The 24,787-nt window shown below is 46.4% G+C and overlaps 1 protein-coding gene across 1 annotated transcript in view; it reads right to left on the bottom strand.

The window, feature by feature from the left end:
* LOC138253708 (uncharacterized) overlaps positions 1–24,787 on the bottom strand; it is a 309,351-nt gene that overhangs the window by 142,680 nt on the left and 141,884 nt on the right. Inside the window, exon 5 of the mRNA XM_069205800.1 lies at positions 3,618–3,670. Within this exon, the coding sequence (XP_069061901.1) occupies positions 3,618–3,670 (53 nt within the window). The remainder of the gene's footprint in view (positions 1–3,617; positions 3,671–24,787) is intronic.

Below are 24,787 nucleotides of genomic sequence, written 5' to 3'. Positions count from 1 at the left end.
TAGTGGCTTAGTTTGGAGTGAGACTAGTAAATAAAGTTAGGTTTTTTTATTCATGTTTTATTTTTAACAAACATGCTTAAAGTTTATATACATATATATGTATATATATTATTTACATATACATTGGTAGTCACTTTTGCAAACAGAATTAAACATGTTGTTTTTCACATTTTAGCAGTTTTTTACATTTTAATTTTACATTTTCATTTTTTATTTTTTTTATATATTACAAAATCTATTTTTTTATCTATTTTCAGTATTTGTTAATACATATTTACATTTATATGCTAGACTTTCTTAGTGACATTATTTATACATTTTACATATTTTAAGCATTATGTACAGTTTTTACAAAGTATACTTAATATTTGCATTCATTTACTGCACTGCTTTCTAAGGTCTAAATGGCCCTTTTTCTTGCCAGTTATTCCAACATTATGTTTACAGCTTGCGTTATTTTGTAGACTGTTTTTTGGATGTTGTTACTTTGCTAGGTTAGTGGTATCTCTTTGCTGTTCCTTGGTAATGATAAGTGTAATATTATAACTATGTTCTAAGTTTAGTATGTATGTAGGGAGGTAGGAAAATGTTAGTACGATTGTTTGCCTAACTATGTTTTATATTATGTGTTTTTATTGTATTGAAAAATGTTGTAGTTTCAACCTTATTAAAAAATTGTGATGTGTTATTTTTTATATGGGGTATTTTGATTTCGTGTGTTTTCTTTTACAGGTGTTTTGATCAATGTGAAACATATTTCTGGATGGTCGATGTGTTTAATTTCTGTTTACAAGGATAAATACCTGGATGTTTTATTTAAAATTTTGTATTTTTGAGAGTTTTTGGATAGCTTCCCTAGATTTTGCACGGTCAAAAGGCATGAAGTAATTTTTTTTCTATATTTTTGCTTTTTGTTACATATTTTAAATATATTTTTAAAAGATTATAGATGTCATTGTGTACAAAGGACTTCACCTACAAAATCATAAGTTATTTTTTATATGATCTATTTGTGGTATTCATATATGTTTAAATAATATTTGTGTATATTTATCACCTAGTGGCAGTCACCACTAGGTAGTTATAGTTAGGGCCATGAAAAAGCGTTTTTTGACTTGCCTATATCTCTGACACCATTGACAAATCTTCACAAAACTTTCCTCAAAAAGTGGCTGTGATTCTTGTTGCGCACGGAAAGCTTCGGGGTGATCCATCAAGCGGGCAGAAAAAAAGGGGAGGGGGTCAAAAAAGTTGTGTATGGAGATTGTGCTATCGTTTATTTGGTGAAAATCCATTCAGTAGTTTTTGAGATATGTGTGATTGAGAAGACTTTGTGAAAAATGATGAGCTCGTGCAGGGAAATGCACAGCCCTGCTAGGCTGCAAACACTTCAAACTAGGAAGTTTTGACAGCCGTCTTGGAACTCAGCTTGAGCAGAGTGCCACAAAAAAGTGTCCCCTTAGTTCTGGTGCTGGGTTCCGAGAGAGGCACCCAGGGAAAAAAATGCATTTAAAAAAAAAAGAAATGACCGCAAAATCGCGACAAACGAATTTGCACGAAGTAAAAAAAACTCTCGTACTTGTTTTTTAATAAGCCTCCAGATGGACCAGGTCCCAGGTGCATTATTATTTTTTTTTAAATGGGGGTGTCCCCTGAACCCCCAATAGCCCCGGAGACCACCACCTCTCCAGGGCATTTACTAAATTTGGTTTGGGTGGGGGGCGCATGGCCCCGTGTGCACCGGGAACCACTACCTCCTCGGGGTGCACTGATATTTTGATGTAGGGAAGGCCTGACGTGCACGGCGGTGGTTAAATTAACGTATACTAATAAAAATTACTATATGTTAAAAAAAAAATATATTCACTAAAAAAACAAAAGTTACAGGGACATTATAGTTAGCCTCATATTATAAACGTACAGAACCATGGAAATTCACCTGTTAGAGTTATCTCAAGTAAATATAACTTGTGCCCTAAGGTAAATACAACTCGCGCCCTCACCATGCACTGCTAATTACCCCACAAATTACGGCGCTCATGAAATCTCTGATAACATCTTTGATAACATTAATGAAATATTTGCAGGAACATTTTTGACGAAAAACTGTACATGGCGGGGCGCGAGTGATGTGATATATATGTTTAAATATATATATGTATATGCACAAATATATATAATTTCAGTGATATTTTGTTTTTATATATTTTCACTATGTTGTTTGGATCATGTTTTATTGTGTTCTCGATACTTGGATGTTGATATTTGGATTCTCAATATTTTCAAGTTATATTTTTGTGTGTCAACATTATCTATCTCAAAAGTGTCATAGAAGCCTCATTATCTTTGTCTTCTCCCACTCCTCTTTTCTCAAGTTTAATGCCGACTAGGATAGAATTGTTTGCATGGTTGTCAGTGGATTCTAGGAATTTAGAAGATTGGCATTACTCCTGCTGGATCCAGATTGCCAAATTTGTTCAATAAATATGCCATGTCTGTCTTTATCTGATCATTGTGATCCCCCCAACGACTGTAACGTGAGCCAACATGATTTCATAGGCTTACATTTCAGATATACATTATTCAAGGGTCTCATTTAATGAAGGGTTTTCATGATGTTAATTGTTTCATCCATCAGCAGCTTTGTAGGCTTTCCCCTTGTGTATTTATGATTAGGACACAGTTTAACAAAAACATATTCTAAACTGTCAGGAGCGATATGGCAATTTATTGGGCCAGTCACAGTTTGGCGGAACACATCCTTGGGCAGCAAGGACTTCACTCAGCACCAGCACTTGGAGAAGAGGAGCCAAGAACACCATTTTATGTGTCCAAGAGATTCTGTGATAAAGAAAAGACAATGCTAACAGTCAGGTGGGAATTAGGCCTATTCATTATTGCAAATGGGGCTCACAATAATGACTCATGCAACAAAGCTCAAGAATTAACTCACTTGAAATAAGGAGTAGCTGACAGGTGCCAGAAGTTGAGGAAAGGCAAATTCACACACATGGGATACAAATTGATTGTTTCAGTGCCAGATCATTTGGAAAGTGTGTGAGTGGGGAAGATAAATAGTATCAAGTGGCCATCTTCAGACGTGATCGAGATGGCTTTTCACTCATATTCTATAGGAAACAAATATGATTGATTTTAAAATAGACGGTTATTTGCTATACATATGGTGAATCGATGTGTTTTCTATAATTGGGTCATTATATATAGCTTAATTTTGTTGGATAAAGTTGTAAACTTTTCATTATGATTCCTTCCAACAAGTGGTGCTTGACGAGGTTTCATTGTGATTTTCATTTAGAGGGCTATTAAGAGTTTGGCGGAGCCATCCAGCATGTAGAAATCACATCCACCCTATTTATAGGATATAGCTATGAACACAATCAAAATAGGATAGATGGGACATCCAGTAATGCTGTGTATCTAATTCCAAATAACCCCCTAAGTCTGGATCACTACAATGCCAGCACTTAAACCTTTGTTTGTGTAATAGAGAAAGTGGTAAACATATTCAAATCCTTTTGCAGATCTAAGTGAAAACCCTGCCGTAAAGAGAAAATTGAAAAGTCAAAATAATAATTTATGAAAAGGCAATTACATACATCTCTTCACTTTGGCCAGACTCTGAAGCAATTAAGACTTCTTCCGCCACATTCTAAAGGAGATAAAGAATAGTGAGTTTAACAGTAATTGGTAATTAGCACAATGATATAACAAATATTCAAATGGAATGTGTAATACATTTGTACTGCTCAGACAGAAAATTGGAAATTTACACATATTTCCTTCATTGATAAACAAATAAATGTTTCAGGCAGTAGCTATGGTGACATCAGTTTTAATCTGAGATGTGTTACTTTGATATTGACGTTTAAAAAGCTGCCTCTTACATGTTAGAGTATGTCAACACTTTCAACTATGTCTAGCTCATAAGGGGATCAGAGAAACACCCATGGTTGTGTAAGATCCGCAAAGAGGCACTGTGTTATAAGCCCAGGCCTCCAGTAGGATTATTATGGCTTTTACAATTATTATTCTTACATAATCTGGCCTAATTTATTTAGACAATTCACATGTGGAAATTCTTGCCGTTTAAAACAATATTTTTGATTTACTAGCCACTGGGCTATTCTCATTAAGGCTGTTGTTAGAGGCTTATCTAATGAAGCGGACAAGTTCCCATCAAATAAAAACAAACAGCACACCCAACTCACATAAATATAAACATGACACAAAATGAATAACAGTGAAAAAAAAGAAGCCGAACTGTACGGAAAGTGACCAAGCAAAAACATGTAAACAATGGCTTCTTCTGGAAAACAAATCAGTGTACTATGAGTATTGACATGCCCAGCTTCTGACTATATGTGATGTAGATGTGTTTGTTTTATTAATTTAGCAGAAATAACATTGAATGTGTGAATGAAAACTTTACAGTGCGCTACTAGCTTTTTTGACGCACATGCCCTAAAACTGAGCAAACACCATGGGAATGGAACAGACTAAGCATTGCTGAAAAAAACATGTCTTAAACTGCTTAAGTGAGAAGTAATTAATTTCCTTATTTGTTAGCAAAAAAGAGAAAGAGGGGCCCCCAAGGTGACTTTTTCTAAACAAAGGGTAAATGTTAGATCGGTCAGCTTTAAGGGGGTCTTCCCTCAACCATTTTGCATGCTTGCCTCCAATTTTGCTGAATTTGTTTTTGTTGACCTTAGGACTCTGTGCACTTTAAAATTTCTAAACATTGATAAAGTGTTTGTGCTCTCTCTCTAAAACATGGTTTGACTGGAATATACATAATTGTCATATATAATTTGCTCATAAGTCCCTAGTAAAAAGTGTAGTACTTTTGCCCAGGGCATGTAAATTAAATGCTATTAGTGGACCTGCACCACTACTTGTGCCACCCACTTAAGTCACACTTTAAAACATCTCCCAGGCCTCCCATTACAGCCTGAATGCAATGTTACATTGCCATGTCAACTTGGCGTTTAAAACCCTTGGCCAAGCCTTAAACTCTCCTTTTATTACATATAAGTCACCCCTAAGGTATGTCCTATGTAGCCCATAGGACAGTGTGCTGTGTAACTACAAGGCAGGGCATATACTTTTAAGTTTTACATATCCTGGTAGTAAAAACTCTGAAATTAGTTTTTCACTACTCTCTAATTGGATAACATTGGTCATTCCTTATTACATGTAATAAAGTGTAATTCCTTACTAAGAAGGGGTAGATCTGTCATGTTTAGTAACTATTGAATTGTAATGATAAATTATCTTAAAGTAAAGTGAAATTTATTGTTACAGTTTTGAAAATGACACTTTTAGAAAGTTGGTATCTGCCTCTTCTTTCGATTGTGTTCCTGCAGCCGGTATCCAATAAACATCTTGGTTAGGTGACCCCTGGCCTTTCACACTCAAAAAGGGAGCTTAGGTGTGACTAATGGGCCATCCACATCCTGATGGGCCATCCTGAGCAGGATGGAAGGGAGAAGCTGGGCACAGCCCTACACTAACATCTGAATAGACTGTGCCCTGCCCCCAAGGGCACCTTAAGCCCCTTTAGTGAGGCAGGGTGGGACGGGGGGACCTATGTGCACTTCAAAGACCTTCTTTCAAGACTCCCCCACTTCAAAGGCACAACTGGGTATAAGAACTGGGCTTCTGACCCTACCAACTCAGTACACTTCTGGACCTGTCTCTACTCTGCCAGGAAGAAGGTCTGCAGTGCTGCTACAAGGACTGGCACTGTGCTGGATTGCTGCTCTAAAAGAACTGCTGGCTTGCTGTGCAGGCCTGCTGCCCTCCTTGGTTGTGTGAGAAGAAGTGGACCTACATCACTTGAACCCAGCACCCAGAACGACTCCAAGGGCCAGCTGAATGGTCTCCTGTTTTCTAAAATCTCAGGGACACAAACAACTTCTACCTCATCTGCTACAGCACCTGTGAGTCTTGCCCTGCCAAGTGGTGGCAAACCAGTCATGGGACTTTGGGAGTGGGTATAAAGTGCTGTATAAACAAGAATCCCTGCATGATGCCATTGTGCAGCTCAGAAATGGCCATCACAGCCAACACATGTTTCGTTACAACTCGTGACTTTTTCAAGGCTAGTCAAGCCCTTGGATACCACATTTGGACTGTTTCTGCAGATACTGAAGGTTATAGACTTACCACGGTCTGTGCTGCATCAGGGACTACCTTTTGCCTTGCTGCATGAATCAGTGATAGATCTCTTATCCACCTTTTGTTACACTTTGTAATATTAAGGCACTGGAATGCTCACACTTATGGGCACGATGTTGCTTTTTTGACTCATACTTCGCTTACTTAACTAGCCTTGAAAAAGTCATGAGTTTTGAAAAAGCACATGATGGCTGTGATGGTGGAACATACTCATCTTGCCACACTGATGTCCATTCCTACAAATAAATGGAACCTGCTACAATCAAACTCATCTGGATGACTTGTTGATTATGAACTATCTGGGAGTGTTGCGGTATCTCTAGAAATGTAGAGCCTCCTTTATACCAGATGATTCTGATGCCATCAAAAACAGCAGTTCTGGTGCTGAAGTGCAGGCTGAAAACTGACTGAATGATACTGAGTGGACTGCAGGTTTCAAAAGTAATAAAGGTGGAAAAGAGTTTGTTGTCATGGGCAGCGGGGATGAAGTTTGATATGCGAGAGTGCTGGAGAGCTAATCCTGTGGAGAGGAGGGCATGGATGCCTAATGGTGACTTGATGAGGATGTGATTAGAGGAAGTGAGATAAAATGTGAGGTGACAGAAGGCCAATAATGCTGCTATCTTCAAGACAAGAGGGACTTGCAGTGCTGGGTGAGAGTTGTATTGAAACAAAGGATCCACAGTAGGTGCTTACCAGCGAGGGAATCACTACAGATGTAAACACATAGAACACACATAGGATATGTGTAGGAGGCTGGCCTGGCTTATAGTGGGTGCCTTGTGGTACTTACACCTTGTGCTAGGTCCAGTTATCCCTTATTAGTAGATTAGAGGTGTTCTAGTAGCTTAGGCTGATAGAGGTAGCTATAGCAGAGCAGCTTAGGCTGAACTAGGAGACATGCAAAGCTCCTACTATACCACTTATCATAAAGCACTATATCATAGGAAAACACAATACTCAAGAGTTACTACAAATAAAGGTACTTTATTTTAGTGACAATATGCCAAAGGTATCTCAGAGGATATACTCCCTTAGGAGGAAAGTAGTATGCACAAAATATATATACACACAACCCAAAATCAGGTAAGTAACAGTTAGAAAAGTAGTGCAAACAATGTAGAATCACAATAGAATGCAATAGGTGGAAATAGGCCTAGGTGCAACACAAACCATATACTCCAAATGTGGAATGCGAACCACGAATGGGCCCCAGGCCTAGTGTAGTGTGTAGAGGGTCACTGGGAGTGTAAGAAAACACTAAGGGTGTCCAAGATACCCCACCACAAGACCCTGAAAAGTAGGAGTAAAGTTACTCTACTACCCCAGAAAGACAGTAAAATCGAGATAGTGGATTCTGCAAGGACAACAACTGACTGCAAAGCACTGAAGACGGATTCCTGGACCTGAGGACCTGTAAAGGAAGGGGACCAAGTCCAAGAGTCACGCAAGTGTCCGGGGTGGGGCAGGAACCCACTAAACCCCGGATGAAGGTGCAAAAGGGCTGCCTCAGGGTGGAAGAAGCCGAAGATTCTGCAACAACGGAAGGTGCCAGGAACTTTTCCTCTGGTCAGAAGATGTCCCACGGTGTGCTGGAGGATGCAGAGTTGTTTCCACGCAGAAAGACCACAAACAAGCCTTGCTAGCTGCAAGAGTCACAGTTGAGGATTTTGGGTGCTGCCAGGGCCCAGGAAGGACCAGGAGGTCGCACCTTGGAGGTGGAGACAGAGGGGGCGCTCAGCAACACGGAGAGCCCACGCAGAAGAAGGCAGCACCCGTAGAAGCACCTGAACAGGCACTTAGAAGATCTGAGGATGATGGTTGACTCAGAACAACAAAAGAGGGTCCCACGACATCGGAGTCCAACTCAGCGAGTTGGGCTATGCAGGACGGGGTGATGGGGACCTGGGCTAGGCTGTTCACAAAGGAAGTCTTGAAAAAGTGCACAGAAGCCCGAGCAGCTGCAGTTCACGCAGTAACAGAACAAAAAAGAAATAGAGGAGCACACAAATTCTTTTAGTCAAGTAAAAGTATTTGAAAGCCAAATAAGGCTTGAAAGGAACAATGTTTAGATTATTTTCAAGGTGATGTTCTCAATATTATTGGCAAAGGTGTAGGTTCTCTTGTGAGTGTTTGACAATGTTCAGCATTCCGTCCATCACTTGTTGTTTTTGCTTTGTCGCCCTAATTGGGAAGGGTATGCCCAGACGTGGGTCCCGTGCTTCCCATGCCACTGGATTCAAGCTAGCCTGGCTGATGAGGGGTGAAACCCCGAAACCGGTCCCAGGATGCTTGTTTCCGGTCCAGTGAGGACCTGGCTTGGCAGTTCGGTCTGGACTGTTCCCATGAGGAACAGGGTCAAGACTGATTTGCATATGGCTGGGTCCAAACTGGGGTGGCATGGTGAGCAAAAGAACGATGGATTAAACCCAGATCTATGACTGGGGGTGAGTGTTTGACAATGTTCAGCATTCCGTCCATCACTTGTTGTTTTTGCTTTGTCGCCCTAATTGGGAAGGGTATGCCCAGACGTGGGTCCCGTGCTTCCCATGCCACTGGATTCAAGCTAGCCTGGCTGATGAGGGGTGAAACCCCGAAACCGGTCCCAGGATGCTTGTTTCCGGTCCAGTGAGGACCTGGCTTGGCAGTTCGGTCTGGACTGTTCCCATGAGGAACAGGGTCAAGACTGATTTGCATATGGCTGGGTCCAAACTGGGGTGGCATGGTGAGCAAAAGAACGATGGATTAAACCCAGATCTATGACTGGGGGTGAGTGTTTGACAATGTTCAGCATTCCGTCCATCACTTGTTGTTTTTGCTTTGTCGCCCTAATTGGGAAGGGTATGCCCAGACGTGGGTCCCGTGCTTCCCATGCCACTGGATTCAAGCTAGCCTGGCTGATGAGGGGTGAAACCCCGAAACCGGTCCCAGGATGCTTGTTTCCGGTCCAGTGAGGACCTGGCTTGGCAGTTCGGTCTGGACTGTTCCCATGAGGAACAGGGTCAAGACTGATTTGCATATGGCTGGGTCCAAACTGGGGTGGCATGGTGAGCAAAAGAACGATGGATTAAACCCAGATCTATGACTGGGGGTGAGTGTTTGACAATGTTCAGCATTCCGTCCATCACTTGTTGTTTTTGCTTTGTCGCCCTAATTGGGAAGGGTATGCCCAGACGTGGGTCCCGTGCTTCCCATGCCACTGGATTCAAGCTAGCCTGGCTGATGAGGGGTGAAACCCCGAAACCGGTCCCAGGATGCTTGTTTCCGGTCCAGTGAGGACCTGGCTTGGCAGTTCGGTCTGGACTGTTCCCATGAGGAACAGGGTCAAGACTGATTTGCATATGGCTGGGTCCAAACTGGGGTGGCATGGTGAGCAAAAGAACAATGGATTAAACCCAGATCTATGACTGGGGGTGAGCGTTTGACAATGTTCAGCATTCCGTCCATCACTTGTTGTTTTTGCTTTGTCGCCCTAATTGGGAAGGGTATGCCCAGACGTGGGTCCCGTGCTTCCCATGCCACTGGATTCAAGCTAGCCTGGCTGATGAGGGGTGAAACCCCGAAACCGGTCCCAGGATGCTTGTTTCCGGTCCAGTGAGGACCTGGCTTGGCAGTTCGGTCTGGACTGTTCCCATGAGGAACAGGGTCAAGACTGATTTGCATATGGCTGGGTCCAAACTGGGGTGGCATGGTGAGCAAAAGAACGATGGATTAAACCCAGATCTATGACTGGGGGTGAGTGTTTGACAATGTTCAGCATTCCGTCCATCACTTGTTGTTTTTGCTTTGTCGCCCTAATTGGGAAGGGTATGCCCAGACGTGGGTCCCGTGCTTCCCATGCCACTGGATTCAAGCTAGCCTGGCTGATGAGGGGTGAAATCCCGAAACCGGTCCCAGGATGCTTGTTTCCGGTCCAGTGAGGACCTGGCTTGGCAGTTCGGTCTGGACTGTTCCCATGAGGAACAGGGTCAAGACTGATTTGCATATGGCTGGGTCCAAACTGGGGTGGCATGGTGAGCAAAAGAACGATGGATTAAACCCAGATCTATGACTGGGGGTGAGTGTTTGACAATGTTCAGCATTCCGTCCATCACTTGTTGTTTTTGTAGGTTCTCTTATTGACATATATGTATCAATTCCTTTATACATATACAATTTTTATTGAAAACATATAACATAGAGGACAAATCATAATATGACACATTAATACAGTGAAAATACATTACATTGTAACTAACACAAAAGACATAGGGGGTCATTCCAACCTCAGCGGTAAAAGGCGCTTACCGCCAGACAGAAGACCGCCATAACCCTGCCGCGGTTGCAGTAAACCGCCACGGTCATTCTGACCCACAACAGGCAAACCGCCAAAATACAGACATCCACAAAAGTCCGCCACACCAAAGGGCAGCGAGAAACTGGCGATGACCAAACCTCCACCGTCACGCCAACAGAAATACGCCCACACTATCACGACCCACGAATCCACGCGGCGGTCTTTCAACCGCGGTATTCTATTGGCGGTACACACCACTGCGGTCAAAATACACACACAGCTCCAAAACACTGCCACATTGGTCATTTTGAAACACACACACCTGATGCATATACAAACACCACTCCCACACACCCAACACAATATAAAACACACACCCACATCACCCACAAACCCCTACGACCACCATTTATTGACTAAGGCCAGAGAGAGACACCACCAGCTAGTACAGAGCATTCACAGGCACATAACACCATCACTCACACAACATCCACGCACAAAACACCACACACCACCACACTCACCACACTCATCACCACAAACGCCACCCTACACCTCATCCACACCACCCCATGGCACCCCAAAGACACCCCAGTTCAGACGCTGAACTCAGGGTCATGGTGGAGGAAATAGTTCGGGTAGAGCCCCAGCTCTTCGGGGCACAGGTGCAGCACACCACCATTGCCAGGAAGATGGAGCTATGGCAACGAATAGTGGACAGGGTCAACGCTGTGGGACAGCATCCACAAAATCGGGACGACATCAGGAAGCGGTGGAACGACCTACGGGGGAAGGTGCGTTCCATGGTATCCAGACACAACATCGCGGTGCAGAAGACTGGCGGCGGACCCCCACCTCAACCCCCAGAATTCACAACATGGGAGGAACAGGTCTTGGCGATCCTGCATCCTGAGGGCCTCGCAGGAGTAGGCGGAGGAATGGACTCTGGTAAGTCTAATCTCAACTACTTCATCCCCCCCCACCCACCGGCATGCCAAATCAAACCCCCCCCAATCCCCCCACCCCATCACACATCCTCCTTGCTAATGTCTCACCATCACAACCCACCCATCCCAACACACAGCATGCGACCACAAACCATGGACACCCCTCACCTAAGCATGCCCACTGCACATACCCATCCCCCCCCAAACCACCGTCACAACAGCCCCCACAAAGGAATACCAGCACTGGGGTACACGGGCACCCACCCATTGCACGCTATGGCACACACAGGAGCAATAACAATACTCTTATACCCCTGCAGGACCCGAACGCCACGACACCGCCCAGGAGGGTCCAGAAATGTCCATTCCCCCCCCTTAAGAGGCCCACAGTGATGACAGCAGCTCTGTCTCCCTGGACCCAGATGACCAGCCCGGCCCATCGGGGACCTCGGGACAGTCGGCTCCCCTCAGACAGCCACAGGCCACAGCAGACCTACCCCCCTCTGGGAACACCAGCACAGCACCCACCCAGCGGGCCCATGCCTCTGTCTCCAGGACACGTCAATCAGCGGTGTGTCCACCACTACAGGGCACCCAGGTTAACCCACCACCCCAACAACAACAGGGACCTGGGGCAGTGGTAGTGGGCACACGGTCCAGGGGACAGAGGCCCAGGGAAACAGGGGAACTAGGAGGGCTACTGTGCGACAGAGGGAGGACAGGTCAAGGGAACCCACTCTCCACGAGGCCCTATCCTCCATCATGGGAGCATACCACCGCTCCCAGGAGACGATGGCGACGGTCCTGGCCAGGTTCCAGGAGATCCAGGTACTGCAGGAGGAACAGTTTATGGGGTTCAGGGAAGAACTCAGAAATATCAGTTCCGCAATGGGCACCATCGTTGTGGCTCTCAATCAGATTGTCAGCACATTGCGGGACCATGTGGCACCACAAAGGGCCCCTGTCACTAGCATGGACCAAGAACAGTCTACCACCTCCGCCGGCGCTAGTGGACAGGAGGCCCCAACACAAGAACAACAGGCCACCAGAACCCCACCCCCTGCAGAAGGAGAACCACCCCGCAAGCGGGGCCTGAGATCTAGGAAGAAGACAGAGTAGGATGCCAAGACCCCCACCAGGAAAGGATACCCCCTGATTGTCATCCCACTGTCCCACATTGTCACCCTGTCCAACCTTAAATGCACCTGTGAGACTGAAAATCTGGACTCTGCCATGGACATTCCTCCACCATCACCCATCACCGAATTGCAACCATTACCCAAAATTGAGCACTTTAATAAACACACTTATTGCACAAAAATAATCTGGAGTCTGCCTGTATTTTTGAACAAATGTATTACACAGAACCGTGCCAAAATGTCCAGTTACATTGTGATGACAACATACCACTGTCACACAGCTGTAGTCCATGGGGAAACAAAGCAGAGGTCACGGAGTGGGGCCCACATCTCTGAAATTGGAAGGGAAAGTCACAACTCAGTTAACATACACTGGGGGGAAACTCAGACAGTAGAGAGGCAGGAGACATTAAGTAAATGTAAAATGCCGGTGTTGATTCTTACCTGTATGTCATTGAAAATACTGCTGTATCACTGTGTCCCTGTTGTCTGTGTCGTCCTATTCGTCTTCCTCCTCTTCACTCTCCGCAGGCTCCACAGCTGCCACAATACCACCATCTGGACCATCCTCCTGCAGGAAAGGCACCTGGCGTCGCAAAGCCAGGTTGTGAAGCATACAGCAGGCCACAATGATATGGCACACCTTCTTTGGTGAGTACATTAGGGATCCACCTGTCATATGGAGGCACCTAAACCTGGCCTTCAGGAGGCCGAAGGTCCGCTCGATCACCCTCCTAGTACGCCCATGGGCCTCATTGTACCGTTCCTATGCCCTTGTCCTGGGATTCCTCACTGGGGTCAGTAGCCAGGACAGGTTGGGGTAACCAGAGTCACCAATTAGCCACACACGGTGTCTCTGAAGTAGTCCCATCACGTAAGGGATGCTGCTATTTCGCATGATGTACGCGTCATGCACTGACCCAGGGAACTTGGCATTTACATGGGAGATGTATTGGTCAGCCAAACAGACCACCTGGACATTCATGGAATGATAACTTTTCCTGTTCCTGTACACCTGTTCACTTTCTCTGGGGGGTACCAAAGCCACATGGGTCCCATCAATGGCACCTATGATGTTGGGGATATGTCCAAGGGCATAGAAGTCACCCTTCACTGTAGGCAAATCCCCCACCTCAGGGAAAACGATGTAGCTCCGCATGTGTTTGAGCAGGGCAGACAACACTCTAGACAACACCTTGGAAAACATAGGCTGAGACATCCCTGATGAAATGGCCACTGTTGTTTGAAATGACCCACTTGCCAAAAAATGGAGTACTGACAGCACCTGCACTAGAGGGGGGATCCCTGTGGGTTGGCGGATGGGTGACATCAGGTCTGGCTCCAGCTGGGCACACAGTTCCTGTATAGTGGCTCTGTCAAGCCTGTATGTCAGTATGACATGTCTTTCTTCCATTATCGACAGGTCCACCAGCGGTCTGTACACAGGAAGATTCCTCCATCTCCTCGCAAGTCCCAGCGGACGGTGCCTAGGAAGGACAACATGGAGCACAGATTCAATCAACCCACAGGTACGTTCCCACAGCTTGCACAGTACACGATTCTCAATGCATTGAATGGCTTGTATGAGTGTTGATGCAAGGCCTAGGTATGTGTGACGCAGTAGAAATTAAGATATGGGGGCCCTTGAAATGGCGGCTGCCTGACCTGTGAAGTGCGACAGTGGGATGTGAGGTCAATGCGCTGGCGTGGCACACCGTGGCGGTAGGCGGTCGAAGACCGCGGCGCAAAGCCGCATTGGTTAACATTGAACCCTATGGGTTTCAGGAGCCAATGAGGATGTGCGCCGGAGGTCACGGTACGCACCGCCGCGGGCGTGACCGCCATTTTCTATCTGCTTAATCACTCGATACCTGATCATCCACAGGAGAGGACCTATACTGCAAGTGCTGCTGTGACCTCGGTCTGGAAGAGACAATGGCTGCTGCGACTGGGGAAAGGGCCCCTGCCTTCACTTCTGAAGAATTGGAGAAACTTGTGGATGGGGTCCTCCCCCAGTATGCGCTACTCTACGGTCCTCCAGACCAACAGGTAAGTACACTGGGACCATGCTTTGTGGCCAATGCCTGGTTTGAGTGGGGTGGATGAAAGATGGTGGGGAGGGGAGCGAATGAGGCATGCATCAAACGAAAGATGAGAGCATGTGCCACATGGCAAGGGTGGGGATGGGGGGCCACTCACATCGAGCATGCAGAAGGTGATGTTTGTTTCATTTTCTCCCCCTGCACATGTCACATAGGTCAGCGCCCATCAGAAAATCGACATTTGGCGTGCCATCGCCAAGGACGTCTGGACCCTGGGGGTCCACAACAGACGGGGCACCCACTGCCAGAAGAGGTGGGAGGACATCCGCCGCGGGAGCAGGAAGACCGCGGAGGCTCTGCTGGGGATGGCCTCCCAACGTAGGAGGGGTGCCAGTCGTGCTTTGACCCCCCTGATGTCCCGGATCCTGGCGGTGGCCTACCCCGATTTGGATGGGCGCGTGAGGACATCACAGAAGACACAAGGGGGTGAGTACAAGCACATTCTGCTGATTTTGCGCACATTGGAGGTGTCTGGGTGGGGGAGGAGGGCTGTGGGTATCCCTAGGCCAGGGCGTTTTCTGTAGGCTAGGCCCCTCCGTTAGGCATGGCCCTGTACCCCCGCCCCACCACCTCTGTAGGTTGCCTAGTACAGCTAATCATGGCCCTGTGTCACCTATGTGTGGAGTAGTCGTCCATGGGCTTGTAGGCCATGTCCCACGGATTGAGTAGTGTACCCCAAGTGCGCGGCGTAGTGCAGGGGGCTTCTGTGTCTGTCCTCTCCACCAATGGTAGCGGTAATCCATGCACTCAACATGTCTTTCTTTCTCCCCCTCCCCTTTTTTGTGGTCTTCCTGTTCATGTGTGCATTAGCATTAGCAGGCGGAGGAGAAGTGGCATCGGAGCACGAGGGAGCTGCATCTCACATGGCCATGGAGGGCCATGCAACTGACTCTGATTTCACCAGTGAGACGGAGGGCGAGGAGAGCTCCACAGCGGGGACACGTGGTGACACCAGAGACACAGACACGTCCTCGGAAGGGAGCTCCCTTGTGGTGGCGGCAACATCCGTGCCCATCGCAACAACAGGTACAGCCACCACCCAGCGCGCCAGCTCCGCCCTCCCAGCAGCCCCTCAGCCTTCGCCCCGTGCCCGCTCACCCAGGAAGGTGGGCATCTCCTTCGCCCCAGGCACCTCAGGCCCTGCCCCAGTTACCCCTGCTGCCCTCAGTGAGGAGGTCATTGACCTCTTGAGGACCATCATTGTGGGGCAGTCTACCCTTTTGAATGCCATCCAGGGTGTAGAAAGGGAGGTGCACCGGAGTAATGCATACCTGGAAGGCATTCATTCGGGTCAGGCTGCCCATCAGCGATCGTTCAACGCTCTGGCCTCAGCACTGACGGCAGCCATTGTCCCTGTCTCCTGCCTCCCTCCTCCAACTTCCTCAACCCAGTCCCACTGAACAGGGCACCGCCATCTCAAGCACCGCTGAACAGGGCCCTTCAAGTCAAGAACCGCTGAACAGGGCCCTTCAAGTCAAGAACCGCTGAACAGGGCCCTTCAAGTCAAGAACCGCTGAACAGGGCCCTTCCAGTCAAGAACCGCTGAACAGGGCACCGCCATCTCAAGAACCGCTGAACAGGGCACCGCCATCTCAAGCACCGCTGAACAGGGCCCTTCCAGTCAAGAACCGCTGAACAGGGCCCTTCCAGTCAAAAACCGCTGAACGGGGCCCTTCAAGTCAAGAACTGCTGAACAGGGCACCGCCATCTCAAGCACCGCTCCGCTGGGCCCTTCAACTCAAGCACCGCTCCGCTGGGCCCTTCAACTCAAGCACCGCTCCGCTGGGCACCGGCGTCTCAAGCACCGCCCCGCTGGGCCCTTCAACTCAAGCACCGCTCCGCTGGGCCCTTCAACTCAAGCACCGCCCCGCTGGGCCCTTCAACTCAAGCACCGCTCCGCTGAGCACCGCCGTCTCAAGCACCGCCTGCTGGGACCTTCAACTCAAGCACCGCTCCGCTGGGCACCGCCGTCTCAAGCATCGCCCCGCTGGGCCCTTCAACTCAAGCACCGTTCCGCTGGGCACCGCCGTCTCAAGCACCGCCCCGCTGGGCCCTTCAACTCAAGCACCGCTCCGCTGGGCACCGCCGTCTCAAGCACCGCTGGCCCATTGGCAGAAGGGGCAGGCCCGCAACTGTGTCGGGCAGGGCAGCACGAAGCACTCTGGGCACCATGCCTCCTCCAGAACCAGTGGAGTCTGTAATACACTTGTGAGACTGTGGCTTTGCACTCCCCAGGATAGCACAGTGGGCAACCCACCCACTATAGAGACTTGTGAGACTGTGGCTTTGCAATCCCCAGGATGGAACAGTGGGCAATCCACCCACTGTAGAGACTTGTGAGACTGTGGCTTTGCACTCCCCAGGATGGCACAGTGGGCAATCCACCCACTGTAGAGACTTGTGAGACTGTGGCTTTGCACTCCCCATTATGGCACAGTGGGCAATCCACCCACTGTAGAGACTTGTGAGACTGTGGCTTTGCACTCCCCAGGATTGAACAGTGGGCATGGAGGCCCCTCGTGGATCTGGTGTCGTGGACTCATCTGGCTGAGGTGCCCCCCCTTCCCTTCCCCCTGAGGTGCCTGTAGTTTTGCTATCTGATGCCCCTGCAGTGTTCTCTCCATTGGAGCCGGGTATCGCGTGTGGGCTTTGCCCATGTGTTTCGGCCCATTGGCCCACAAACAAAGGCTGATACCCAATTTGGACTGGACAATTTACATATGCATATATAGTTAGAGATGTTTGATATATTTTTTTACTTAGCCGTACAATATACTTCAAATTTCAGGATCATTTATTTTTGTCTTTGCATTCTTCCGGGGGGTTTGGGGATGTCACTCTGAGTTGTTGCTCTGCATTGATGTGTATGTAGTTGTGGGTGAGGGTGAGGGTGGGTGTGTCGCGTATGTGTGTCCCCGTAATTTTTTGCCTCCCCCCTCCCCTGTGTCGTAGGTACAGTACTCACCGTTGTCTTCTGCGCCGGCGTTCGTGCTCCTGGTAGAGGAGCAGGAAGACAATAGCTGGTAGGATGTGTAGTTCGGGTTCCATGCTGTCCAGATTCCTCGTGGAGTGTGTAGAGGTGAGCGTTTTCCGTTCGTAATGTCTGTTTCTGCCGTGTTTTTATCGGCGGGGCTACCGCCCCGGAAAAGGTGGCGGATTGGTGGGTTGTGATAGGGTGGGCGGTACATTGTCTCCCGCCTGTCTGTTGGCAGTGACCGCCGCGCTGTTTGTTTGTCCCGCCATGGCGGTCGGAGTGTTAAAGTGGCGGTCTCTGTTGGCGGTTCCCGCCAGGGTCAGAATTCCATTTTTTTTACCGCCTGCCTGTTGGCGGGTTGGCTGCCGCTTTAACACCAACCGCCAGGGTTGGAATGACCCCCATAATCTGTTCTTATTGAAATGACTCCATTCCGAAGTATTGTGGGCCCCAAGATCACACATTAGGCCCACATGTAGCGTCAGCCGACACGTGTTTCGTCCAAAACTGGACTTCTTCAAGGCTGATAAGTTATGACACAAAAACATTGTATTACTGCTAAAAAATATTTAATATAAAAATGCAATCATAATTATGAACTGTAAATAGATGAAAAGTAGATGAAAAAAACACACACCCAATCTCCAAAAGAGTGTGGTAATGATAAAAAAATGTGAACAAAGAGAACCCACACCAGATATCAAGGATTCTAAAAATTTCAAAACTGTCCATTAATTAGCCAGAAGTATATTAGAGTGCCCAAGCAAAGAAAGTGTGAATATTTTGATCTATAAAGCAACCGTGCAAAGATTATAAATTGAACGGAAATATAGTAGTTCCAAAAGTAAAATAAATTCTATATAACGGGCCATCACCAGAGTGGTAATATTCACTGACCCCCAAATAAATGGAAAAGGTACCTCAATCATCCATATGTTAATGAGTTCCAAAATGTTATCTAAAGCTATAAATATAAATAGGGACCGGGTCACAAACTAAGGTTTAATACTTTACAATTAGATATTCTAAAATACTCAGATCTCATACTGACCTGCATACCAGTAGCCTCTCTGCCCATATTTTGCTGGTATTTCCAAACAATTTGTGCTTTGTTGAAGAGTTCTATTTTATCTCATCAATCTCAACTAAAAAAAGATAATAGTCTTATCCACCTCATATATAGGGAACAAACAATCTCAGAAAGCTATTCTTCCAACCTATTAAAAAGAAACCCCAAACATTAACACCGTGTGTCGCTTATGAACTGAACCCTGTTATTTTCAGATGTTCACTGAAATGCAGTTAGAAACTACTGAATGACAAGATCGAGTCCATTCAATAGATACATATGCAAATGTAAGTATAATCAATCAAATGATCAGTAACTGATATGAACTTCACTTTTATTTAGATAATAGTCCATATCTATATATAACCATAAATATAAAGAAATGCTGTACAATCACTGGCTTAACGGCATATTGTATAGAAGAGTCTTCGTATACCAAGCATTCTATTGTTATATATAAATGCAAGCGATTACAAAAAATCGCTAAAAATATTATGGTGACAGTCGTCTAAACGAACTGACAGCAACAGTACAAATCGATATCCATAAATACCTGCATATTATTATGTCAGACCTCGTTAGTACGCCTACTGCTCGCCTCCGTCCAAAACAACATCACGCAATAAAAACACCGTCTTACATAATCCTTATACAAGACGACATGTATCCAATGCCGATACAGGATGTTGACACGTCCGCAAAAGGATGGAAATAGAGTGTTATGGAAAGCAACTAAGTCCTTGAAAGTCACGAAAGAAACGTGGCAGCCATCTTAAAATTTAATGTGTTTAGCTATATATAAAACAGTAGTATGAGAAAGGAGTCGTGACCTATCATTCGTACTACTCCTACTTGCCTCTGTCCAAAACAACATCTGGCCCACACAATAAGATCACCGTCTTATCATCCTTACACCAACCGGCATGTATCAAATGCTGATATAGGATGTAAAATCATCCTTAAAGGGAAGAAAATAGAGTATTGTAGAAAGCGACGAAGTCCTTGAAAGTCACGAAATAAAACGTGGCGGCCATCTTGAAGTTTGTAAAGTTTAGCTGTACATTAAACAGCAGTATGAAAAATAAATCGTGACCTGCCTGATTGGGAGATCAATTTGATGAATCACTAAAATGCATGCCTAATGACCCATATGAACTTAAACAATAATCTGTCTCTAATATGATTATACCACTGCGGTGATGGACCATCCATAGATAAATTGTAATAGGTACAATAAAAAACCAATAGCAAAACAATCCCCATAGTAAAAAGGCAAAACACCAAGATGTTAAAAGTGTCTCCAAAGAACAATCCCCATAACAAAGGACCAAAACAAAAAACTTTTGATAGTATCTCAAAACAGGACAGTCCCCACAATGCAAAGTTATAAGTCATCCGACATTAAATCACATTATTCAATATATCTTAGTAAAAAAATATAATTTACAAATGGATCTGCAATATTTGCAGGGACATGGGATTCAAGAACTGCTCTTTGGCTCTACGGGTTCTAAAAAGCCACAATTCAACCGACGTAATTCTTTCAGTAAGCAAGTATTTAGCAACAGCTTGGCGCATACGATGCCATCTCCAAAAAGTAATTTAAGGTCTCATCTCTTCTATAGATAAGTTTTAGAGTCATATGTGCAATTTAAGTTATTGTTCTAATGTTTCTACACCAATTTATAGATGTGTATTTATTTATTTGCTTAAGAACTATTTATTATCTTGTTTTATGTGTTTTATGGTCATTGATCGAACAAAGTTGATAATGATGATGATGATTAATTATTGACCATGTGGTCTGGACAGGGCCTGGAATAGATTTTTCTCAGACAAATATGTGGGTAATCATCCTTTGTTTCTGCTATTTTTTTTACTAGTGTTAGCCGCAAAGAGTTATTTTTATGCACCTGTCTGGTATTCGTGCCATCTTAACATGAATCCGATATCCATTTTAAGCTATTATATAAGCTTTTTATTTCATTGTGCTTGTGTCTCCAATGACTTGGCAGTGCCTAAATTTGCCTATATGATGATTGTGCCGGGAGCAGGCTCTTCATGTCAAAGTATGCTATCTAAACTATCAAGGAACTGTATCACTATGTAACATCAACCTAGCACTTTACATTTTTAAATCTTAGTCGGATTTTGAAGGTTTTAGAGAAGCTATTTTTATTCTAAAATTTATTTTAAGCCAGTGTGAAAGCATAATGGAACAAACGCACCCTTTTTGTACGATTTAATGTGTAACTTTCATGACCTATGGTCGAATAAAGTATATGATGATGATGATCCTAATTCTGACTATGCACAAAACAGTATGATTTGTAGCATTAATAGATGACCTTCTTTTGAATGCACATCTATATATGCACAATTATACAAAGTAATACAGTTCATCATCCAGGTTCATCCCCAGTTCTATAGTCCTTAACCTAATGATCAATTTTGCCTCATTCCTCCTTAGGTCCAAAGTCCTATTTCCACCCCTGGGATTCACTGGAGTGTGGTTAATGTCCATATATTTTAATGTTGGAACTTCTGTGCCTAGATGTCTTTTATTTATATGACGTACCACTGGTGATGCCATGTCATTATTTCTAATTGCACGAATGTGCTACTGAATACGTTCCTTCAAGGGCCTGATGGTGCTACCCACATAAATTTGTCCACATTCATATTTCAGTTCACGCAGTACACAGGATTACTGTCTGGCATGGGGAGGCAAGGACTTACCTCCACCAAATTTGGACAGAAGGGTCACCGGACTGTTGGGGATACTTGGACCCAGCTCCTGTGTTCCAGGGACCACGCTCGTCAGGATGAGAGGGGACCCAGATGACCGGTGATGCAGAAGTTTGGTGCCTGCGTTGGCAGGGGGAAGATTCTGTCGACCCACAGGAGATTTCTTCTTGGCTTCCAGTGCAGGGTGAAGGCAGACAGCCCTCAGAGCATGCACCACCAGGAAACATTCAAGAAAGCCGGCAGTATGAGGCGCTACAATGTTGCTGGTAGTCTTCGTGCTACTTTGTTGCGGTTATGCAGGCGTCCTGGAGCAGTCAGCAGTCGATCCTTGGCAGAAGTCAAAGAGGGAAGTGCAGAGGAACTCTGGTGAGCTCTTGCATTCGTTATCTGGTGAGATACCCACAGGAGAGACCCTAAATAGCCCTCAGGAGGAGGATTGGCTACAGAGAAAGGTAAGCACCAATCACGAGGGGTCTCTGATGTCACCTGCTGCCACTGGCCACTGGCCACTCAGAGCTGTCCATTGTGCCCTCACACCTCTGCATCCAAGATGAAAGAGGTCTGGGACACACTGGAGGAGCTCTGGGCACCTCCCCTGGGAGGTGCTGGTCATGGGAGTGGTCACTCCCCTTTCCTTAGTCCAGTTTCGCGCCAGAGCAGGGCTGGGGGGGGGATCCCTGAACCGGTGTAGACTGACTTATGCAAGGAGGGCACCATCTGTGCTCTTCAAAGCATTTACAGAGGCAAGGAGAGGCTACTCCTCTCAGGCCCTTCACACCTATTTCCAAAGGGAGAGGGTGTAACACTCTCTCTCAGAGGAAATCCTTTGTGCTGCCTTCCTGGGCCTGAGCTGCCCAGGCCCCAGGGGGGCAGAAACCTGTCTGAGGGTTGGCAGCAGCGGTAGCTGCAGAGAAAACCCCGGAAAGTTAGTTTGGCAGTACCCGGGCTCTATGCTGGAGACCCGGGGATGCATGGAATTGTCTCCCCAATACCAGAATGATATTAGCGTGACAATTCCATGATTCTAGACATGTTACATGGCCATGTTCGGAGTTACCCTGGTGACGCTACATATAGGTATTGACCTATATGTAGTGCACGCGTGTAATGGTGTCCCCGCACACACAAAGTCCGGGGAAATTGCACTGAACAATGTGGGGGAACCTTGGCTAGTGCCAGGGTGCCCTCGCACTAAGTAACTTTGCACCTAACCATAACTAAGTCGGGGTTAGACATATAAGTTACTAAGGTGTAGTGTAAAATGGCTGTGAAATAACGTGGATGTTATTTCACTCAGACTGCAGTGGCAGTCCTGTGTAAGAATTGTCAGAGCTCCCTATGGGTGGCAAAAGAAATGCTGCAGCCCATAGGGATCTCCTGGAACCCCAATACCCTGGGTACCTAGGTACCATATACTAAGGAATTATAAGGGTGTTCCAGTGTGCCAATCAGAATTGCTAAAATTAGTCACTAGCCTGCAGTGACAATTTTTAAAGCAGAGAGAGCATAAACACTGAGGTTCTGATTAGCAGAGCCTCAGTGATACCGTTAGGCACCACACAGGAAACACATACAGGCCACAAACCTATGAGCACTGGGGTCCTGGCTAGCAGTATCCCAGTGACACATATCAAACATACTGACAACATAGGGTTTCCACTATGAGCACTGGGCGCCTGGCTAGTAGGATCCCAGTGAGATAGTAAAAACACCCTGACATATACTCAGAAACAGGCTAAAAGTGGGGGTAGCAAGGCTAGAAAGAGGCTGCCTTCCTACAATATGAGACAGATGTGAAAGTATAGCTGACAAGAGACCAGTGCTTAATGTAAGCCAGTGGTAGCTGGTAGGGGCCACGAGTACTCATTTTTGGGGATCAGCGCTTATTTTTCCACATCAGACACCTCCCGAGAGCAAGAGACGAAAAAGAACAGAAAGAGGACTGAAGGAGAAAGGGAAAGGTGGAAAAATTGTCTCAAAAGAAGAAATTAAGAACCTGCAGAAGTGAGTTAAAGGGGCTGGGTGTGTATTGCGGTGCATTAGAGAGACATGAGGTGGAATGAAATCTGTGTAGCCCTGATAGTGGACTTGCTGACAAAAGAGCCAGAAGCAGGCTTCCGAGCAAAACCTTAGTCACCAGCTCTCACCCTTTCATGAATTAAACACTGCAACAGACATCAAAGAGTGATCCTAATGCGGGGTGCCAGACAGTCCAGCCGCAAGACGGCCCCCACTCTGTGAAGCTCTGCTGACTGGGGATAGAATATCAGCATTTTTCCTGCTAGAAATATAGTATGACATCCTCCGACTGACAGCACTTTGACTATTGCCCTGCTCTTACTGGAAATATTTTTGGTGGAAACTGGGCCGTGCAACCTGTGGGGAGCGACACACGAGCTGAGGGGTACCAGAGTCAGGAAGCCATGACCGGGAGATCCCAAATGTGTCCCAGAAGATACACACTAAGAAGAGTGTCTGCCCTTCACATGTTGCCCCCAAAAAACAATGATGTGGGGCTGAAACGACCCTGTGCCTAATAGGACCCCCTTTCGCCTTCTGGCAGATCTTTCAGCCTTGTGATCACGGCAAGGTAGCCCTAGTGTGAGACCTAGAACCTGCATTGGAGGTGTGCGGCTTTCGGGTGGGCACGACTGGAGGCTGAGAGCAGCGGGCTGCTCAGACAGGAAGATGTAGCCTGTGACGGAGGCTGGTATGTGGCGGTGGCCCCCAGTGTGGTGCCCGAAACCAGGAGGACAGGCCCTCCTCTAGCAGCCCTCAGGAGGCCTAGCACCTGTGTGTGCGGCTTGCGGCTCAGTAGGTGGGCCGCAACGGGAGGCTGAGAGCAGCAGACCACACGGACTGGCAGATATGGCCCGCGTGAGACACAGTGAGTTGGAGATGGCCCCTGATGTGAGGTTCACACCAAGGAGGTTGAACTCTACCCTCATGGCCAACAAGGTAGCACCTAAGTGCTAAGAACGAGTGCTGCCTGTTGCAGGTGAGACCAGGATGGGCCGGGCAGTGTGGGCGGGCTTCTGACCATGGGGCGCACTAAAAGCAGACAAACAGATCCTGATCACCTTTGCCTGAAGACCCTGTGGCCTTGGTGGAGTGTGCCGCTCACATACTCCTGAAGCCCAGCACCATATGATATATAGGGCCCTGTCTGCTCTGCAGAGGCAGTTTGCCATTTAGAGAGCTTAGCTTATATAATCTATATTAACATGAAATGTTCATGAATCAATGTGTGATAATGCTGCATAGAAACTATAATGATAGTAATTTTGCTTAGACGTGCACTTGAATTGTGACCACGGGGAGTAGCCAACAATGT

Source organism: Pleurodeles waltl, chromosome 1_2 (genome assembly GCF_031143425.1).
Source record: "Pleurodeles waltl isolate 20211129_DDA chromosome 1_2, aPleWal1.hap1.20221129, whole genome shotgun sequence".
Taxonomy (NCBI): Eukaryota; Metazoa; Chordata; class Amphibia; order Caudata; family Salamandridae; genus Pleurodeles; species Pleurodeles waltl.
This window is presented reverse-complemented; position numbering and strand designations above follow the sequence as displayed.